Source organism: Musa acuminata, chromosome BXJ3-8 (genome assembly GCF_036884655.1).
Source record: "Musa acuminata AAA Group cultivar baxijiao chromosome BXJ3-8, Cavendish_Baxijiao_AAA, whole genome shotgun sequence".
Taxonomy (NCBI): Eukaryota; Viridiplantae; Streptophyta; class Magnoliopsida; order Zingiberales; family Musaceae; genus Musa; species Musa acuminata.
In genome coordinates, this window is record NC_088356.1 from 42,466,381 (window position 1) to 42,487,970 (window position 21,590).

The 21,590-nt window shown below is 39.0% G+C and overlaps 3 protein-coding genes across 6 annotated transcripts; 2 read left to right on the forward strand and 1 right to left on the reverse strand.

Moving 5' to 3' along the window:
- Nucleotides 1-518: 518 nt before the first annotated feature.
- On the forward strand, nucleotides 519-4,071 carry LOC103995368 (10 kDa chaperonin, mitochondrial). The gene is made up of 3 exons (XM_009415936.3): nucleotides 519-860; nucleotides 2,795-2,934; nucleotides 3,825-4,071. Exons 1-3 carry the CDS (start codon nucleotides 756-758, stop codon nucleotides 3,871-3,873), a joined length of 294 nt encoding a protein of 97 aa, XP_009414211.1. The 5' UTR covers nucleotides 519-755; the 3' UTR covers nucleotides 3,874-4,071.
- Nucleotides 4,072-7,033: 2,962 nt separating this feature from the next.
- Nucleotides 7,034-10,035, forward strand: LOC135645224 (protein NRT1/ PTR FAMILY 3.1-like). Of its 2 annotated transcripts, none has more exons than XM_065163399.1 (3): nucleotides 7,034-7,763; nucleotides 8,083-8,863; nucleotides 8,957-10,035. In XM_065163399.1, the coding sequence occupies exons 1-3, from the start codon at nucleotides 7,673-7,675 to the stop codon at nucleotides 9,855-9,857; spliced, it is 1,773 nt and encodes a 590-aa protein (XP_065019471.1). In that variant the 5' UTR covers nucleotides 7,034-7,672; the 3' UTR covers nucleotides 9,858-10,035. The 2 variants fall into 2 exon arrangements, with proteins under 2 accessions (XP_065019471.1, XP_065019472.1); XM_065163400.1 differs by having other exon boundaries at nucleotides 7,724-7,863; nucleotides 8,957-10,003.
- Nucleotides 10,036-10,162: 127 nt separating this feature from the next.
- LOC135645225 (protein FLX-like 3) lies at nucleotides 10,163-21,548 on the reverse strand. Of its 3 annotated transcripts, XR_010498695.1 has the most exons (8): nucleotides 21,395-21,548; nucleotides 20,080-20,618; nucleotides 19,851-19,996; nucleotides 19,422-19,501; nucleotides 19,014-19,315; nucleotides 16,878-16,988; nucleotides 11,835-11,877; nucleotides 10,163-10,679 (listed from the first exon to the last, which is right to left on the reverse strand). XR_010498695.1 is itself a non-coding variant. In XM_065163401.1 (5 exons), the coding sequence occupies exons 2-5, from the start codon at nucleotides 20,610-20,612 to the stop codon at nucleotides 19,232-19,234; spliced, it is 843 nt and encodes a 280-aa protein (XP_065019473.1). In that variant the 5' UTR covers nucleotides 20,613-20,618; nucleotides 21,395-21,548; the 3' UTR covers nucleotides 18,945-19,231. The 3 variants fall into 3 exon arrangements, 1 of the variants encoding a protein (XP_065019473.1); XR_010498696.1 differs by lacking the exon at nucleotides 16,878-16,988; XM_065163401.1 differs by lacking the exons at nucleotides 10,163-10,679; nucleotides 11,835-11,877; nucleotides 16,878-16,988 and having other exon boundaries at nucleotides 18,945-19,315.
- Nucleotides 21,549-21,590: the final 42 nt, after the last annotated feature.

Sequence of the window (21,590 nt, forward strand, 5' to 3'; positions counted from 1 at the left end):
AGGGGCCGAGGAGTGGGTTTCCGTCATGGAATTGACGTCATGGGAATCTCTCCTTTCCGCAAATGGTTTGACGATATCGGATGGTAGTCTATTACCGTCGCGTTCACGCATGGCGTGAAGTGATCATTTTATTGCGGTTGCTAGTGGCTTGGAAACACCAAAGGATAAGAGGAAGACTGGAAGACTCGGAAAGCAGCAGCCCTACATGTCCACATCCTTCTCGTTCGAAGTAATTCCTTGAATTATGTGGTTGCAATATATGTCATGAATTATACTTGCAAATGTTACTTTTAATTTGCTGCGATGCAGTATTTCTATGCTTTAATCGACTTTATATTTAAGTTATTGTTATATTTTATTATATATATATATGTATATATTAGAAAAATAAAATAGATAAGCCAGTTCATCATATATGGCTTGGGCTAAGGCCCATTTAAGCAAGAAGACATAGGCCCAAGCCCGGCCTTCGGAGGAGCACATTCATGAACCTTCTACTCACTTGTAGAACCCTAGCTGCCAAAGCCAACCGTTCGAGACTTGTGGCTGCGACATTTCCACTTTTGCCCCTCTCATACCGAAGCTAACGTGGAAAGTGACTCGTAATTATTGATGAATGGTAAGGGTGATTTAGTGATTTAGTTACCGAAGAGCCCCTCTTAAACCCTACCCTGCTCTCCAGCTCGCGCAGCCCTACGGAGAGGCAAGAGAGAAAGCTCGCTAAAGGTCTTTTCGCTTTCTTCTTGCGGCCGTCGATGGCGAAGCGCCTGATTCCTCTCTTTAACCGCGTTCTCGTGGAGAAGATCGTCCCTCCCTCCAAGACCAGTGCTGGAATCCTTCTCCCGGAGAAGACCACCAAGGTAAAAAGAGACTGTGGTTTAGTTATATGTTCTTGTTGTTTCTTTTTATCGTTTTGAAAAAATCTAGGTTTTATCGATGCATATTGCTTCTATTCCGCATTCGATGTAATGCATTAAAAGGATCGATCGCTGGTGAAATCTGCTTCGTATGGCGTGTCAAGATTTTGTTTCGCTCATAACTGAATTAGCGGATCAAGGCCAAGAAGAATATTATTGTTTCTTGAGAGAAGTGGTGATGTTCATCGTATTGGATGTTGGAGCTTTATCGAATCTTGATCGTATTAGATATTTATCGTGATTTGATTGTTGGTTATAGCTGAAGAAGTGGATCAAGGCCAAGAAGACCAATTTTGTTTTTCGTGGAGAAGCGGTGGGGTTAATCGAATTAGATCTTTGATCTTGGACTTTAATCGTATTAGATGTTTATCAAGATTTGGTATTTGGTTATAACTGAAGAAGTGGATCAAGGCCGAGAAGAAGGCTTGCGTTTCTTGCGGAAAGTGGTGGTGTTAATCAAATTAGATCTTTTATTTGGGCTGTAATTGATTGATAATTTTGGCGATTCTTTTGTGACCTTGGTTTTAAACGATTTTGGCTTTCGTTGGGTGAGGCCCAAAATTTGTCCCTCTTCTCATGTTCCTGTATTGTGGATATTGTGATTGCCAATAGGGATCCAGAAAAATGTATCTTGTGAGCTTCGTATATGGACATTCAAACATGACCGTAGCGCATTCAAACGAAATCTTGTGAGCATCGTATTTGGATGTTCGAACATGAACTTTAAGCATTTTGCTCATTGCATTTTTAAGAAAGCGGTACTTTGAAGATACCTAGGTCTCACAGGAGTTCAGGAGTTGACTGAAGGTTGATGAGCAGAGATGATCAAATAAAAAATACAATATTTGTTGGCAGAATGTACCCTTTCCTCAACTTTGTTACTCCAGTTATCTTCCAGGAAAGATTCCTGTAAAAGTTTATGTCTTGGATGAATGAGTTCAATTAGAACTGTATTATTTGGAAGAACAGTGTAATAGAAGGTGGTGATAGATTTTGGATGGCCTATTATTGCATATATCATTTGATTGACATAAACTTACGGACCAAGGTTCTACTAAATTTAATGTGGATAATCTGCTGAAATCCATAGCTTTGCATATCCTAATAGAGATATAGATGAAGCTAGGTGGTGCTGCACTGAGGATCTCAGGAATGCAATACCAACTTGTTTTTGACCAAATTTGACCTGTATATATGGTTCTGAATCTGCACATGGAACATAAGTAGCTATTACTGACACTATAGCTCATGGTCCAGCTATTGCATGGTATCTCATTTTGGACATGACACATCTCAACATATTGAATTAATATCGATTAACTGGGTGAATTATCTAAACCTAAACTTAAATTACTAAAATAATCTGGTTAATTTGTTTACATCATGCAACTCAGTCAATCTTAATAAGTTGGTGTGTCATAAAGAATCATTGCCCTCACAATTGTATTAGTGCATTATTTATAAACACTGATTGGGAATCACAATTACTGGAATACCTTATTTGCCCCCTAATCTGTCATATCATCATCATCTCTCTTCCCTACAACCTTCACTACCTCCCTCCCTCTTTTGATATCATTTTATTTACTTTCTAATCATTTTTGTTAGTCTTTTTCTTTTTTGTTTCTTAGGCTTTGAAGTTGGTTTGCATTCCTGAATTATGATGTTTGTGCAATTAATTCCTGTTGCAAAATTCTGTATTGTTTTGTGCAACAGTCATCTACGATATTATAATGTTTTTCACTGTCAGTTAAATTTGTAAATTAAGGTTTTTATAAGCAAATTATTACTGCTTCATAGTTCAAAACAATAAGACTTTTTCAGTTGCTTTTTCTTAACTATGAGTTTTATTTCTTCCTGTGCATTCTTATTGGCAGTTGAACTCTGGAAAAGTTGTAGCAGTAGGTCCTGGGGCACGTGATAGGGATGGGAAACTTATCCCTGTCTCTGTGAAGGAAGGAGACACTGTTCTGCTACCTGAATATGGCGGGACAGAGGTGAAGCTTGGAGAGAAAGAGTATGTTTAACTTATCTTTGCAACTTTCTTTCTGCTCTAGATTTAAGCTAACTTGTGAAAGAAAGCAAAGGATGCAGGCTTTGTGGATGGTATAGGATGTAGGCAAAATTTGTGCCGACTGCTAAGTATAGAAATTTTTGTATAAAATTTTGATCATTGGCTAAATTTAATTACCATATTGCCATTGACATACTGACCCATAATTAAGACTTATGCTGTGTGTTAGATTGAGGCTTACAGCAGTCAAGTTGATGATTCTTTGTTTAGCCCATTAAAACCTGGATGAAGGGGTTTGAACTAGATACCTGGGTTAAAATAACACAGTCACATTCTCTTTTCTAAGCTAGATGATCAATCCTTTGATAACCAAACAAAAAAAGAAAATTAAACCCAGTTTAACATAGTTATGTTATATTTTTAACCCTGAACCAATCACAACTTTAAATGATGTGACCATAAGGTGATCGATGTTGATGAGACATATGTGTGCATAACATCCCCAGAGACCAATTTATTTGTGATGATTAGCCACGGTGATTTCCTTGTGGTTTCTATGTGTGTGTTTATTTTGATGAAAATTATTTTCATTTGTACACATGAATTTCAGGTAGCGTTGACCTGATAAGAAAGGTGAGGATTGATAGTGTGTGACTTCATAATTGCTGCTAATAAAAACAGTCAGAATAAATTGTAATAAGCATAGGAAGCCAAGGGGAAAATCTTTAGCTGATTGCAGACTCTAGTTTCATACTAATCTTCAGCATTTGTTCTCACATATTTTCTTTGGTCGCATTGACAAGGGTAGCTTTCTATTTTGTTCTTGTTTTTAACATAGTAGCAGAAATGTTCCTGTTCTGATCCTAAATGTCTTCTATGTTGACTGTTATCAGGTACCACCTCTACAGAGATGATGACATACTTGGGACCCTTTGCGACTGATGTTCACGTAAGATTAATTTTATTGCGGTTGCTTTCTGTTATCATCGAGGTGGATGTAGTAGAGTTGCAAGTTGCTCTCCTATTTGCTATCATTTTGCTGTGACAACTGGGGGATCAAACCACAACTGCTGAAACAATTATGATATTTTGACAAAACGCAAGTTGGATGTATCTCATAAGGCATCTGCACTTTTTCAATCTTCTTTGTGCTGATGGATTATTGGGTGAATTATTTTCATTAGGTTATAATCGAATATCTGACGATTGTTTATGTTATATCAGAATGGGTTTGTGACCTCCGCATGTTAGAACTTTTCAAAACAAACCTTTATATATATATATATATATATATATGTGGCCCAGTATGAACTTTAATGGCATGTGTACTTTGATGGCGGTAATGGTGAGTATTCTCTTATTAGAAATTTATGGTACCTAATATGATACTGAAAGTCTGCATCTGAGAAAACAAAGTAACAAGTAGTGCTATTCTGGCCAATAGAAAAAGAGAGAATGCATTTCTGTATTGTAATCTAATCAAACAAGTAAATGAAATAACAAATGTTCAATATGTGTATCATATTAAAAAAGATAATGTAGTTCAATTCTGGATATCCAATCATAATCCGCATGTTAGAACTTTAATGGCATGTGTACTTTGATGGCGGTAATGGTGAGTATTCTCTTATTAGAAATTTATGGTACCTAATATGATACTGAAAGTCTGCATCTGAGAAAACAAAGTAACAAGTAGTGCTAATCAAATGATCGAAAATAGGTACACTCTAATAGCATGCTATTATGAGGATCATTTACTGGAGAGTCTTGGCCAGTGTTATTTCAGGGAGCTCATTTAGCTTCTTCTACATCTACCATGTGATGTTTCTTCTACATGGAAAAATAATCACATTTAAATAAATTCTCATATGAATAGATTTGTTTGATACTGCAATCTTGTTAAATTGTTCTCTCCAATCATAATCTGCTGCTAGAAAATTTACAGACCTTCATTTTTTAATATTAATTATTCTCGTATCCTGTTGAACAAACCCTTTGACAATTAGCATGGTTTGAACTATAGTGAAGAAGAAATCTAAATATATTAGAATTGAGCTTCCAAAAAGACATAATAAGCAAAAGTATGATAACAAAAATTTTAAAAAAAAAACTAGCAAAAAGAAAAAAAATAGCTAATGGATAGTGTCCTCATGTTCTTTTTCTTCTTAGCCAGTGTTCATCAGTTGTGCTCATTGTTTAAGCTGAAGACAGGTCTGATTTGGATTGGGCAATAAAGCCTAAACCTAACTCATGTATACATACGACCTAACTCGTAGGTGTATATACATAGACATGAATGACACAATGGAAGGAAGGAACAGGAGCCTTTAGAAGCCAGAAAACAACTGTCAGTAGTAGATGTAGTATAACAATTCTGGACAAAGTCTCATTCGTGGTGCAGCCGAATACAGAACATGTTAATTATGAGAGAGAGAGAGAGAGTTCATATTATACTATATCAATATATTTTTGTGTTTTTATTAAATTGAACTTGTATATGAAACGACAATGATCAAGAAATTATTACATAAAATAGGTGATATTGTATTTAAGGCTGTAGGCCACACAACCTCATCTCATTTTCATTATCATGAAAAGTATGAACACATAAATGGATAAGTTTGATCTCATCTACTAACCCTGACTGTGTTCAATGCTGAGCTATCTGTTGTTTTATCTGCTGCAATGATGGATTGTTTTGGCTTTTGTGCATGACCAGTGCACTCCAGTGGATCTTTTTCTCCCCAATCATGTTACATTTGAAAGCCATTGTCCTTGTATACATAATTGAGATAAGCAGTGGATGCCACGGCATTGAAGTGAGAGATGGTAACAACATAATGCTTTCCTTGTCAATGTCCTCACATTATTCTTTTTCTCTCACTATTTAGTATAAGAGGAACTAATTTCTGCTAAATGAAATAGTAAAAGTAATGCTTTCCTTGGCATTGAGGTTGTAAAAGTAAAACTCCTGCTAAAGGAACTTGGAATACTACTTCAAACTGGTTATATAACTCAATATGTAGCCCACCATTTTGTCCACTGTTTTATTACATGGGGGGGTTCTGGAGAAGAAGATAATTAAGATGTTTAGTGGTTTGATTTGACATGATGTTTTCATTGATTCAATCTTTTTTATCTATCTCAATCTCATGCCTTTTAACTTAAAGCCAATGTTGATTCCCATCATAGATTGCTTATCAAATGTTAGCCTTGACTTGTCTTTGGTATGTATGGTTTGGACTTCATTTGACTTGATTTATGATAGAATCTATCTACTATTCTGATTATGATTGGGGTCTATTGTCATTGTATAAAACATGATCCAATTATGGTCGGTGAAGAGTCTCCACATTAATGAAGCTTCAGTCATCTGTATAATTCTAAAAAATAGGTAGGTAGCATTGGAACTTTATAATGATATGTGAAACTAATTAGTGTGCAATTTGGCATTAATTTAATCAAGAAGTAGGAAACCATCTTGCTTGCTCACTATTTTATGATGGGTGGGTGCCCTTTCATTACAAGAGGTTAAACTAGCTAAGATGTGGAATAGTAGTCGTTTGACGTGAATATTGGATTGCAGCATAAAAATTCCATAGTTTTTCTGCATCCATGGCCTTTGACACACTGCCTAGTGTTGGAAATTTTGTTTGAAAAGGTTGCAAGTGTTCAACCTGATATGTAGTTATTTTGTTCCATGTTGTTGTGGGTAATAGGTTTAGAAATTCAAGAAAGCCCTTTGTAATCTCAGGTAAAACTCTCTCTCTCTCTCTCTCTCTCTCTCTCTCTCTCTCTCTCTCTCTCATATATATATATATTCAATATTAAATAATTAAGGATTTTAGCTTTTGAATTGTATGACTATATTAAAAAAAAAATTAGGAACGTTAATTGGTTTTGTAAATTAATAGAACTGTAAATACTGGTTTCAATACTAATGATCTGCAAGTGCCTAACACGAGCGGAAACCTTTATACCACCTTATCTCTAGTGGTGTGGGAGAACAAACAGCCTTCTTTATAGTGACTGACAAAGCCAGGAAAACCACACCAAATCTTCACATGCTCTTGTACTGGTGGTGGAGCCATGTGTGTTTTCCTTGTTTATTGAGAGAGAATTGTTTTAAACCTTGTCGTAGGATCATTTGTGTCATCAATTATTAGGACACTTGGTTAATAGCATGATTAGAAGCTTCATTTCAAATGTACTGTTTTAGTGATCGAGTCAAGGAGGAGCCCTGCCCGCTTGCAAATCGTACTACTACACACTTGAAAGAGAAGAAAGCCATCATCCATCACCACTTCTTGTCCTCCTCCTTTTGACTCATCCCAGCCACCAACCATCAACATTAAATGCCTTAAAGACCATGCCATGCATGACTAGGAAGAGTGGCAAAGAATCATACTGCGTTTGCAACACAAACCTAACCAGCCTATAAGTGGTTTGGCCTAAGGCTGCTGCTGCTGTTCTTCGTATTGGCGTAGAGATCAGAAAACAGCATGAAAGATATGGTAATAGTGGATAGGAGACAGGGTGGGAAAAAGTACTTTGTCTCAGCTCCTTCACCTTCCTCGAGAAATAGTAACATCCCTGTTCAAATAGTTTAGTAGCATGCCCTTTTGACGGTGCATTAAATATGCCGGAGAACATATGTATAACAGGCTATATATGAGAGAGGCTGTACTCGACATGACAATAGCAGAGGAGATCGCCCTCCCCCGGGTCTGCAGCTGGTCGGATGGCAACGGCAGGGAATGGGAGGGAGGAAGAAGGGAAGAAGAAGAAGAAGAGAAAGCAGGGGGGCCTTAAGACCATGCCATTTGTACTAGGTGAGCTGTGATGATGCCCTTTCTTGTCACCTATCTATCTCACTCATTGGTCACTGATCTCTGCGTACCATCTTTCATCTCTGTTGATCTAACGCCATTGGTGAGTTTTTGAGCTCTTGGAACACTTCCATTTTGCTTCATGCCAATGTTCATTCAGTTCTCAGCTTCTTGTCCATATCCACTTGCTCTGGCATCTCATCTTTGTTGTCACTCCCATGAGAGCTTCGCCTCTCTTGCTTGTTGTTCTGACACAAACTCGTGTCCAGTATCTCTTCGGTCCTGTGCTGACGCTGACGGACTTACTCTGCTTGCTCTCCAGCAAATGAAGCCTGCGACCGATTCGCCACCACCGGATTCAATGCCAACATGATCACCTACTTGACGCAGCAGCTGCACATGCCCCTGGTGCAGGCCTCCAACACCCTCACCAACTTCAGCGGCACCTCTAGCCTCACCCCGCTCGTCGGCGGCCTCGTCGCTGACTCCTTCGCCGGCCGGTTCTGGACCATCACCATCGGCTCCGTCATCTACCAGCTGGGCATGATCAGCCTCACCGTGTCGGCAATCCTCCCAGCATTCCGCCCGCCGCCCTGCACCGGCCCTGCAGCGTGCGCACGCGCGTCCGCGTGGCAGCTCGTGGCCCTCTACGTGTCCCTCCTCTTCACGTCGATCGGGACCGGCGGCATCCGGCCGTGTGTTGTGGCCTTCGGGGCCGACCAGTTCGGCATCCAACACGGGCGTCGGCCCGACGCCGGGGGGTGGAACTTCTTCAACCTCTATTTCTTCAGCATGCAGGTGGCGGTGCTGACGGCCTTGACGGCGGTGGTGTACGTCCAGGACAATGTGGGATGGGGATGGGGGCTGGGCATCCCCACCATGGCCATGTGCATCTCCGTCGTGGCCTTCGTGATGGGTTACCCGCTCTACATCAAGATGAAGCCCGGGGGGAGCCCTTTGACCAGGTTGACCCAGGTCGTGGTTGCCGCCTTCCGGAAGCGGAATGCAGTCAAACCAGCCGATCCGCGCCTCTTGTACGACGACGAGGAGCTCGACGCCGCCATCTCCACCAATGGAAGACTGCTCCACACCCATCAGCTAGGGTAACAAAGAAGCTACTACTTACTACCTTTGGATCCCCTCTCGCGTTGCCTGTGCCCTTCGGAAGTTTAGTCTCTCGCATGGGCATGTCGTAGGTTCTTGGATCGAGCCGCGATCGTGACCGAGGGCGACATGGTGGACTCCGGCAGGCCGAGGCTGTGGACGCTCTCGACGGTCCACCGGGTGGAGGAGCTGAAGTCGATCATCCGGATGATACCCATCTGGGCCGCCGGGATCCTGACCATCACCGCATCCTCCCACAACCACAGCTTCGCGATCCAGCAGGCGAGGACGATGGACCGCCACCTCGCGCCGCGGTTCCAGATCCCAGCGGCCACCCTGTCCATCTTCTCCACGCTCACCATGCTCCTCAGCCTCGCCTTGTACGACCGCGTCTTCGTCCCCGTCGCCCGTCGGTTCACGCGGCGGCCGTCGGGCATCACGTACCTCCAGCGCATCGGCATCGGCATGGCCGTCGGACTATTGGCCAACGTGGCCGCCGCGCTCGTGGAGGCGAAGCGGAAGGGGGCGGCCGCCGACCACGGGCTGGTGGATCAGCCGAAAGCGGTGGTGCCCATCAGCGTTTTCTGGCTGGTGCCGCAGTATGCCATCCACGGGCTAGCCGAGGCATTCACGTCGGTGGGTAACATGGAGTTCCTCTACGACCAGGCGCCGGAGAGCATGAGAAGCACGGCGGCGGCGCTGTTCTGGCTCGCCATGTCGATCGGGAACTACACGGGCACCTTCTTAGTGACCGTGGTGCACCACTGCACCAGCAAGGGAGGCGACTGGCTGCAAGACAACATCAACAGGGGGAAGTTAGATTACTACTACTGGCTGGTGACGGGGTTACAGGTTCTCAACTTGGGTTACTACATCACCTGTGCAATGTTGTACACTTACAAGCCACTGGAAACTATGGCCGGAGCGGAGGATGAAGAATCTGGCGGCGATGATGGTGCAGAGCTCACTGCCGTCAAACATGGAGAAGATTAAGGGCACACCCACATAGGTTATCACTGTTACGGTGCGTTATTCATTGGACTCCATAGCTGGCCTTGGCCTTGCTGAACATTGTGATGCATGCAGGCTGTAGATTCTGCATGGGAGAGTAAATGAAGCAAAGCAGGAAAAATGATAAGGAGGACCCAAAGAAGCTGCAAGAGTTTTCTCAGCAGAGAACACAATGAATTCTTTAACATCACATGATAAAGAGTGAAAATGAGGCCAAGAAGCTAAACCAATTTGATGAACACAGAGATGAAAGCAGTGACTTTTAGGAACCTTCAGCACTACTGATGTTGGAGTCCCACAAATGCCCCCTTTCAGCCTTTGTTAATGAACCAGAAACAAGCATTTGATGAATCGGTTAGTCCTAGAAATATCAACTACATGACTGATACAAGCAATGAAGATACAACGCAAATGATACAGCCAATTTAACCAGTAATCCCTACTAGCTGATATGTTTGGAATACGTGCATGCCCTGGTCGAGGGACCAAGCAATCAAAACAAGCAAACCAGTCCACAGCATATATGCTTGCACACATGGAAACCCTAAAAAACTCAGACATTCTTCCTTGCATCCCCCGTCGTTGCCTAAAAATCTCTTTCCCTGTCTCACCTGCTTTCATCCACCTATCTACTCAACATCTTGAATGAAGCCAGGTTGTTTTGAAATTGGGATCTTGGATCAAGCAGAATAGATATTGGCATATGCTTGGGTTGATTGATTCACACTTGATTCACACTTGTGCATAAGTGCCATTTCAATCCCATCCAGGCGAGTTGCAGCCATTGTGTCATAGGTTCAAGGCCTGCATGATCATGTAATGATTTCAAACTTTTAAATTAGGTCATTCGGAAGATTGAATCCATGCAAGAGCCAATTTTTTGATGATTAGGTGTAGCAAATCAATATCACAATATCTTAATAAGCATACTGGCAGCCAACATATCTCGTTCATTTATATACATTAAAGAAATAACATGATCAATAATTCCGGAAAGGTGAAAGCTGCTCCCATAGGAGATTAAAAAAAATGCTTTAGCTTCTTACTAAATGGTAGTGGAACAAAAGAAATATATTACTTCAAAATCATCAGAATTTACAATGCACTCATACCGTTGGCTATCTCCAGCAACAAAAGGGCTAGAGTAGGTAAATTTTGCATGGGAAGTAAAGCCAGATGGAGTACAACTGACACCAAAAAAAAGCCAGCAACTATCTATCGAGTAGGCCAAACTAGAGGATTTCATTTCTCAGGCATGTTTGCTCACACAGGTAGAACAAGAACTAGATCCAATGTTTCAAAGAATTGCCAGTCCCTATATAACAATATAATGTTCAAGCTTTATCTCAGGCACCAACAGTACATCAACATCAACTTGCCATGCCTACCTTAACAAAAACGATTCTAAACAACTAAAAAAGATCTTTTATTCGAAGCATTTGTAGCCTGAATCTATATACAGAAATAGGAGCCAACATGGTGCTATTAAAATACCACTACAGTTTTACAAAAGTGGATATGTCTTTCCTCCAAAATCATGCTTTCAAAATGATGCAATATGTGATGTTTCTCAGAAAGGTTGAAAGAAATGGTGTAACGGTTTATGTCATAGTAGATGAGATAGAAGCTTTGCTTACAGGCATCTGCAATTCAACTACTACTATCATTACAAGGACATTCTTAAGACTATACGCAATTTGCTGTTTTGTGAACACATGTCATGACATGCAACGGATCAGTGCTTTATTCAGCTATCTTATTATTGTTGAGTATTAATTGCTATCAGGATTCCACATGTAGACACGGAGAAAATCATACTAGTTAAATGATTGATTAACTATTTCTGAAACCATGATCTTAAATACCTTCTGCAGTTTTCTTATTTCCTGGCCAGCTACTAGTTACTGTATCTCAAATGAGAATCGAAACTTCCAAGCATTACAAGAAAAAAAAACATACCTGGAGCTTTCTTGTGGGGTTGCTAACATAAGGGTGTACCAACCTACAAAAGACGAATATAAATAATTTGGCAACATTATTAAAAAGGAACGAAGATAATGGAAAGAAAGAATGTCTAAGATATTCAATTTATATCAACAAGCTTGGAATTTTTTTCTTTTCACAATGTTACGCACTCAATGAAACTATACTCAAGCACAAAATTCACAATTGCAACAAATTAAAGACGAGAAGGCAAGGAGAATTGCAAAAATGAGATTTTGCAGAAGAAAAATGCAATTCAACAGTTGCTTAAACAATAGCTTCAAGGAATTTAAAAATAGCAGTGGTGAACAGACTTTCGGTGAAGCTGCTCCTAGGCTCACAGGCAAGGGTGGATGAAATCTCAATTGCCTTTTTTTCCTTTCCCTAGGTCTTTCTGCTCAAAGAAAGTAGCAAGCTAACAGAAGTCAGGCAGTCATGATAGTTGTTGGTTGTTTAGTAAGGAAGGTCATTAGGCTTAGAATGGGGCTCAAGGGAAAGTCTCATATGTGCACTTAAAGCAAGGAACCAAGGGGGCAAGAGGAGATTCTAATACCCTTTTTCTTGTTTAAGTAAATTCAATTGTGAGATAAGGTTGCAAGGGTTTTAAATACTTAAAAGTCCCATATGTTAATTCTGAATTAAGGTTGCAAGGCCAATAAAAGAAAATTAATAAAAATATTTAAAATAAAATAAAAAGTTATAGACCAGATAGGATTTCTTCATCATGTTTTTAGCTATAAAGAATCTGCAATTAAAATTATCAAAAAATCTTAGTAAATGACCAATTAGCATTGAAAGGGAAAAATTCTCTTTAAGGCCAAGGAATTAGCAATATCAGCATGTTACCTCCGCATTAAGCATCATGTTGTTTATCCCAGGATGACATTCTTTCAATGCACACATAATACAAGTTTAACTTCATACTTAAAAGTTTCAAATTAATTTGTTCTCCATTTTCTGATTTAGGTAAGTTATAGACCATTTTGCAGAACAGCCTAGAACTTTGACAGGAAGAAGCTTTAAAAAAGGTTTGAGGGAGGTATAAGCAATTGTAGATCATGCACCTATGATCTGGATGTTAAATGAGCCAAACATTAGCTTAACAACCCTTTTAGACCAGGACAAGCCATGTTATCTTGAAAAGAAGGCATATGTCCAATGTGATATATATTATGAGTAATTCATTGAAATGATAAGGTGCAGAACACAAATAACACCAAACATTACATGTTGATACCTAAAAGATAAATACATGTCAGACAAAGTATGTTTAGGCTATAATCATATTATAGGTTAAGACTCCAAATACTATTTAAGATTCAATAGGAACACATCTATATGAACCTAATGCAGTGATAATGGGTTAAAGAAAGAAATGAACATTTTGTTGGGGGTACTATATGACATCACATCTGAGTTGGAGAAGGTAAATTTTCTAGTACAGACAACTAGCATGATAGTTTTAATTATTGATAGTATTCACCAATATTTGTATCTGTTACAATGCAACTACACTAGAAATATACTTGACTTAGTTCTAGCAAAGTTTGCTTGATAAATAAGCATATGAATACCCATTTTACAACCATAATTTCTCCTAATGTACCTAAAGACATGTTCTCCTTAACAATATATAAGTGATTGCACCTAACCATATATTTATCAAATTTATAATCCTTTCAGTGCCAAAGAAAGTGCCCTAAACTCCTCACAACTCGTATATGATCATAATGGCATACATATGCATTGAATCTCAACATAGACAAAAAAGTTTCTCAGAATGAAATTCGTCCTTCAACATAGCAATCAAACCAAAGAAATAATTGTTGTATTTAATTACTTATACTTATAATTTGATATCTGGATTATTAACATAGCAATCTATTTACTATTTCCACTATCCGAGCAATCTCATCTAAAAAAAGCAACCAATTAGAAATGGCAACTTAGGTACTCCAAATAGCATTAAGCATGTCAATAACCCTAGATTTGCCAAGCAACAAAAGCTTTTTCCACTTTCTCTAAAGAAGCCCACATCAACCAGTAGATTATATTTCAAGCCAGTAAAAATGATGTCGCAGTTGAAGACTGAGTAATTATATGTATTTGTTTCACAGAATTATACCGTAAATTTTACTAAAAACATGGGTGTACCAAGGCCCCTCAAGGACTATTCACTCATTTGATCGGTCATATACAAATTAAATTCTTCCTGATCCCACATATTCTTAGGGAACAGTCTGCTTAAGCCAATATGACTCAGAATCCAAACCAGTCTTAGAAACAAAACTAGCACCTGAAGATAACAATAGTTGTGATGATGAAAATAACAATCAATGCAAGCAGTGAGTCATCGACTATGTTGAACATTTTGCAATCTTTATAACCGATGGTTGATAATCAACAGAATGTATACTGTATCTAACAGACATCAATTAGATCGCCTCAAAGAAAAAAGAAGCAAAGCACTTAAGACATGCATTTTTTGTTTGAAAGAGCAAAAAAATGTACTAGAAGAACATGCATATCTGATATAATGCATCCTCAAAGAAGAAACCAATAATTAACTTATTTCTTCTTGCTACTCTTAGCAACTACCCAAGCAGTTCTTATCCACCTCTTTTGACCTTGCTATAATTATTTGAACTTCAAAAACAATGACAAATGGCAGTACATGGAATGGAATCACATACTTAGTAAGGCTTTCATCACTTCTCATCTACCACACCCTTTCAGCTTAAAGACTTCTAACTGAAGGACTATGTCACACCCTTCAGCAAAGTTATACCAAGCGAACAAAACAATTCGATCGATCTAAGAATAGTTCAGGTCCATCTTTCAATGGAAATCCAGACAACTACATAACATACTTCTCACTTAGGGCTGCCTCTCTATAAAATCTCACCCTCCACACCTCTAAATGACTTATAATAACAATTACATTGAGGATATAAAAGCTACTTTTTGGCTGCTCATAGATAGGGAATTCAAGATGTGAATGCTCTTAGATTGGGAAACCAATATCCCCTTAACCCCTATTTAATGGGGTACTAGGTTGCTGTCCAAATAGTTGGCAACACGCAGACCCACTTGTCAGAAACCAACCAGTTGTCCTACATTTTTTTCAGCATATCATTTATTTAGCTTCACAGAAATTCATTATAGCAAGCATTTCAATTTTCACTGTTGCAGAGTATGGTTCAAGTATATTTGCCTTTGATGCTGCTTTAAGGCTCTGATGAGTTCTTCCATCATCACTTGCAGTGCTTCATAATGTTCTATTTGTTTATCATGATTCTTCATACTTATTACCCTGGTCTCCTTAAATGCTTCCTGATCTCATATGTCCGTAAAGTCCTTGAAATTTGTTCCTACAATTGCCAGCCAACTCTTCATGTTATCATCATGATCGGCATTTCTGATCATCTGAGACTCTTATTCATGCCATGTTAAGAGATTTGAAGGCCGGATGCCACTAAATGGTAATCCATCATAATTTCAATGTGATCCCTTGCTGATTCAGTTGAATGTGGCAACAAAAATCTGGTCTACCACCAGACTTGTAGAATTTAGTCAATATAAAAAACTGCATGTTTTGCACCATATTGGCTGCTTTTGATGCATTCAAAGAAGAAATAAATTGAGTTATCTGTTGTTGCCATATAATGTACCAAATAGAGTAAAGGAATTCAACGAAGTCAGATGTCATGATCCGGCCCGACAGGAGAACCAACTTGTTAACTTGATTGGCCCAGAACCATGTAGCCTAAAGTGCTTAACCAGATCATCTAGCCCGTTAAACCTACTTAATTCTCCTTTTGTGCTTTCAATATAAAGCTATATTTGAGTGCCACAATCTCCCTCTTCACAGGATTGATGTCCTCATCAAAGCCCACACCAACATAAAATCCAATATCATTCTAGTAGGGCATCCAAGGCACAGTCCAACGAAGCTCAAGTCATAATGTCTCTGGCTCCATACACTAGTAACTCTTTGACTAGGTCTGCTCTAATATCAATTATCATGGTCCAATCCAATATATTAACTTGATAGGCTAGAACCATAGGTCCAAAATGCTTATACTCAACTTAACGATGGTAAATCCATCTAACCCAATAAATTATTTCTGAATTCTCCTCCCGCTTTTTAATGTGGGACTAATCTATAATGTCCCCCCACTTCTAATGTGGGACTAATGTATGATGTCACATTGGAGGGAACAGAAAAATGTTAGTGAACAATAGTTTTTTTTTCTTTCCTTCCCTTCAAATTGAATCAAAGCATCTTCAAGTCAATAGTAGCTCTTCCATAAAAATTACACACTATGTATCACAGGTCTCAGAATGATTATTTTAGCATCCATCTTAGCTTACGATTCAAGGTTTATCTTGCAATGCAAGCCAACCAAACTATTGACCAAAATCTTTAAAACCAACCAAATACTTATATAGATAGATCTAACTTGAAGCTTAGTCAAAAAAAAAGAAAGGCAAAAGCCTTCCCAAACAACAATCATATGAACTAAACTAGAAATGCACAAACCATTCATCTAAAACCAACATATTGGCCTTCGTAAGCTCAATTTCATATAGAAATCTCTTACTCATTGACATGAACTTGATGTGTGGAATCTAACAGCCTCCAAACAACTAGATTACATCACTATTGTACAAGGGGCATCCCTTGGATGACATAACCATGTAATCTCGGATACCCGCAAATGTTGTACCACTTTGCCAAGCTTGTACCTCATATAGTATTAGTATGAAATGTTGTCACTCCAAAAGAAGCACTCAGTATTGTATTCTAAGAAACAAACTATAGCAGAGGTTACACTTTACAGTTTGGGGCTTGCACTAGGGGTGACAAATGTCTTGACCAGCTATAGAATGAGGAAACCTCAACCACACGTCAATTAGTAGTCTAGTACGGTATGAGACTCAAGACATCAAAAGCCAAATAATAAGCACTTCTAAAACATGTAATGAACCAAATTCCAAACAGCAGGAAATACTTGCCTCTAAGTTGGGTCATAGACAGCCAATCCATCTCCATATGGACTTCATCACTTGATTCAGGGAAGATTTTTATACCACAGTCAAACATAGTGTATACTGTCCAGGAAACAACTTTAGGAAAAGCCAGCAAAAACAAAAAGTATTAGACATATGGTAAATACTAAGAGCAACATATGCTCTAAATAATATGAGTATCATTGGGATTACTGTTGGTGCTCATAAAGGCTTCTTTCACATGATATTCAACCAATCCATTTACAGACATGAGTCCTTGATGCTCCTATCTAGATCATCATTACAAGACCATCTCATTCAGCTCTTCATTTATAGGAATATAAGTTGGGATGCATCCATCACCATATTAAACCACAGATATACAAGAATATGAGAGCTGCCTACAGGTGCATCAGTGGAACAAGATAACTAGCATCTCAATGATAATTATGTCCAGTACCTGACCCTTAATAGCTGGGACCTTACAGCTTCCAATTGTTGTTAGCATATTAAAACCAGAATTAAGCAAACACAATATCTGGTGCCTAAAAATAAGGATTATACACCATCCCTTTAGACACATTATACAGCCATAAGATTAATACCAAATTCTAATCAAATGCTCCATTGAATTAAAAATGGAGAATCATTCGATGATCTTATGCAATAGCAATTGAAACATAGATCAATCATTTTGCCTAAGAAACACCGTATATGAAATCAGTGCTCTTACTGGTTACTTTTGAAGATGGATTACATCTACCATAGGAAATACCATGTGTGCCTATCGTGTAGGAAAATTGTAACTGTCCGTAACGATGACCATCATTTTCAGGCTGTAGTATAGAAGATTGAGCAATCCAGAAATGATTAACATTTTTCACTTCTAATAATTACATAAATGAATGAGAACTTTCCCAAAGAGACCTGATATCTGGATAATGCACTTGACAATCATCCAGAAGAATTTCATACTTTTCACAACACAAGGGGCCAGAGAAACTTGTGGCGGCCAGACTTTTATTCCCTATAAGATATAATTAAAGATCGAATCAATCATAATTCTTTGGCAAGTTGAAGGTTGCAAGTCCAGAAGCATTCTTCACCAGACTTAATGAGCTTGAGGATCCAAAAATCTGCCACATCTCAAACAATATCTAGCATACCTCCAACACCTCATTACCGAAAGCAACAAAAAAGAATGACCATGTAAAGGTCCAGAATATGATTTGATGAACGGTAGCCATGATGTACATCTAAGAACCCACTAGACACAAGAAAAAAATTGTGTCGAATGGGCTCAACAATCCCTTTTCTCCATCTACTAATCTACTTCACCCTCCGGTATCTGCTGCCCAACTGAAACCCTTCCTCCTTCAAAGCCTACCATTTGTTATGCTTGACCATCAACTGAGTTTGTTAAACTATTATCACAATATGATGCTGAAATTCATTGTTGTAAAATGTTAAGCCACTGTCGTTAATTGTTACCTCAACTGGAAGTGTCTCACTGACACTCCTCCAGTACCAAAGATCAAACTGATATTCAGCCAAGTTAATACGAACAAAGAGATTCAAAAATATTTCCTGCTATTCCTAAAGGTTATAAATAGCACCAACAGATTAAACCAAGAATCTTCCTCCTCTGTCTTCCCATCGGGAGGGCCCATACAACACAATGCCAAGTCTTGCAAAGAAAACTGTGCCATTTCCACCCCTCCACACCTTAAGAAAAGAAAAAGAACTCACGCAGATTCCATGGTGATCCAAAGACATAACCAAAAATGTGTGCCAGAAAACAGCCCATTTAACTCATGTGGAGTCCTTGACGCTAATCCTTCGGAATGAATCAAATACAGCAATATTAATCAATCCCAAGAAATGACAAGTATTTTTTTCTAACTCAAGTAAGAGATAATCCAATCGTTCACTGAAAACTCTAATAAAATCATAAGGATTTTTTTCTGCGGGCTCTGGTTTTTTTTCTCTTTTCAATTTGCTGACATTGGATCGTCTGCCAGAGCCCGCAGAAACCAAGAAGATTCAACTAACCATTTAACTTGCTACAAAAAGTAACAATTAAGGAAATACAATATAAGATAAGATTATGAATGTCAAACATAACTGATGTCTCATATTTACCATATAAAAGCATATAAAGCATTTCTCCGTCCAACAAAAGCAAAGATAATGAGTGATGCGCTATGTCTTGCTTTTAACGATGAACAGCATTCTATTAAGACAGGCTGGTGGAGCATGCGCCAATTGGTAAAGCTAGAACTTCTAACCCTCTAGTGGAGAAACATCTGCAACATAAAGAGGCATAATTTGTATTTCAGAGGGCAATTCAATTTTGATTTTCAACGGCGAGGAGCGCGAGCCTTGTCAACTGCTCCCCATGATCCAGAACCAGCACCATAGAGAGGAGCCTTGTCAGCAACAGGCTAACAATGAAGAAAATGTAATAAGCATCACAACAGCTAGGATCAGCATTGTTTTGATAATAAACTAACAACAATATTGTTGTTTAAACATCTCTAGTAACCTTACCGGCTGAAAACCATACTCATATCCATATGACGAAGGGAACAGTCCTTCAGGGCTTCCGTAGGACGAAGGGTAACCTCCACCTTCAGCAAACCAACAAAAAAAAATTCAAAGTTAAAAGAAATTAATAAAATAAATATATTGAGAGAAAAAAACGACCTCTGAGAAAGACATAAGAGACTGAAACCATCCCCAACGAACTTGAACAAAAAACAACTTGAATCTGATTTTTTAATGACCCACAGTAGATAATGTCAAGGACACACCTCCTTTGCATCAACAGTTGGCTTTAGATTATTAAAGATGGCACTCCACAAATTTAAAAATTTATTTATTAAAGATGGCACTCCACAATAAGATTAAAGATTACTCCAGTACTGTAACCAAAATTATAAAGTAAAATATGGAGAAAAAATGTGTCAGCAATGTTACCTGCACCCCGTGGCCTTCCCTCAGCATTAGCCAAGTCAGCTCGCAATTTTTCAATTTCACGTGCCATGGAAACCAAGTTTTTCTCCATTGACTGCCGTTGTTCCATTAGCTCAAAGTTCCCTTTCTTCTCATACTCGATAGACATCCTGCCAGAAAAGATTGTTTCAATTTGCAAGATAAGTGAACAAAACATGGCATGAAAAGAATTGTGTGATTCTCAAAGTCCAACCGAAGATGGATAAGTTCCTGCCGAAGCTCATCAATTTCAGCCTTCATAGCGGGGATTTGTTTATTATCAGCTCGTGCCCTTGTCAGATCTTGTGTTAGGGACCGAACCTGCTCAGTGAGTTCTTGTCGCATGGCAGTTAGCCTCTTAATTTCCGCACGAAGCTGTACAACCTCATCCCTGAGAGGTTCAGTGGCTCTCAGATCAGCTTCTAACTTCAATCCTTTCTCAATCAGCTCCCTTGCATGGGCTTCTTTCTCAGCACGGATATCTGCAATCACCAAATTCATCCGATGCAGTTCCTCCTTAGCAGCAATCAGTTCCCGATGAAAAGCTGCACGATCCTCAGCTAGGCCACGATTATCAGCCAAAAGCCTCCTTATATCCATCATCTGCAATTCAAGTTCCTCCTCAAGTGCAGCAGGGTGAGGCGGACGAGGAACAGGGCCACCAAAAAATGGCCCTTCAGGAGGGACAGGATAACCACGTCGAGCATCTTCAAAAGCTTGGCGAGGCACGCGACCTCTCCCAGCCATCTTGATCTAAAACCATCAACAGATGAAAATGCACAAAAATATAAGTTGCACTTTAAAAAATCAGCAAAACAGAAAGCAAGCATCCCTTGAGCAGTTTACAGCATGACAATTCAGATTATTTTAAAAATAAAAACAGAACCCTCAACAATGGGGCATCCATTTATTCATAAAACCTCTTCTTTCGATGAATTTAACCTGGTTTCTCTCTACACTTTAAACCATCAAGAACAGTAGCGTGCCCATTAATGGCTCACTCATCCCACTTTCACCGATTCAAAGAAAATGGAAAACAAGAGTAAGGAACAACTTTATTAAGGAAAATAATGGAAAATATAAAAGAAATAATCCTTCAATCATTTAGAAGCGTCTCCTTTTCAGATTCTTCACATTGAAAAATGATCTATAAAAGAAGTATCTATGCTTGGGTTTCAAAATTACTCTTACTAGGTTTTACAAAACCTACTCGCAACTGATGTAAAAGAAATTCGAGATCCTACGTAAAGAAACTGAAATCCAGAGTTTCTTGGTCATCAAAGAAGGAAAATAAAGGAAGATAATGGTATTTTTGTGATTTAAAGAACAATCAATGCCAGGGTTTTCAGAAATACTAAGGATTAGGATAAAACGATAAACATCACAGATCTCGAAAAGCATTTCAACCCTAAAACCAAAATAAACGCTGAAAAATATGAATTTCATTTTCGCGAGCAAATAACGAAATTAAAGGAGGCAAACTACACAAAGATCTAATAAAGGAATTAGGGACCGTGTCAAAGCACAACCTGAAAGAAAAAAGAGGCGTCGGCGGAAGAAGAGAGCTGCGTCGATCCGATGCCCGCTACCTATGGCGAAACCCTAAGAAAGCTCGGACTTCTATCTCTTTGTTCGGTAATGTTCCTTAAGAGCCCTCTCAGGGGATACGCGTTTCCCCGTTTCGTATAGCTTCTTTGGGACAATTACATACATGTCCTCGGAAGT

Coding starts and splice junctions, on each gene's coding strand:
- LOC103995368 (XM_009415936.3), top strand. CDS start 756: ATGGCGAAGCGCCTGATTCCTCTCTTTAACCGCGTTCTCGTGGAGAAG. Junction 861..2,794: donor TCCCGGAGAAGACCACCAAG/GTAAAAAGAGAC, acceptor TCTTATTGGCAG/TTGAACTCTGGAAAAGTTGT. Junction 2,935..3,824: donor GTGAAGCTTGGAGAGAAAGA/GTATGTTTAACT, acceptor GACTGTTATCAG/GTACCACCTCTACAGAGATG.
- LOC135645224 (XM_065163399.1), top strand. CDS start 7,673: ATGGCAACGGCAGGGAATGGGAGGGAGGAAGAAGGGAAGAAGAAGAAG. Junction 7,764..8,082: donor GACCATGCCATTTGTACTAG/GTGAGCTGTGAT, acceptor CTTGCTCTCCAG/CAAATGAAGCCTGCGACCGA. Junction 8,864..8,956: donor CTCCACACCCATCAGCTAGG/GTAACAAAGAAG, acceptor GGCATGTCGTAG/GTTCTTGGATCGAGCCGCGA.
- LOC135645225 (XM_065163401.1), bottom strand. CDS start 20,612: ATGGCTGGGAGAGGTCGCGTGCCTCGCCAAGCTTTTGAAGATGCTCGA. Junction 19,997..20,079: donor CAGGAACTTATCCATCTTCG/GTTGGACTTTGA, acceptor CTTTTCTGGCAG/GATGTCTATCGAGTATGAGA. Junction 19,502..19,850: donor GGGAAGGCCACGGGGTGCAG/GTAACATTGCTG, acceptor GGTTTGCTGAAG/GTGGAGGTTACCCTTCGTCC.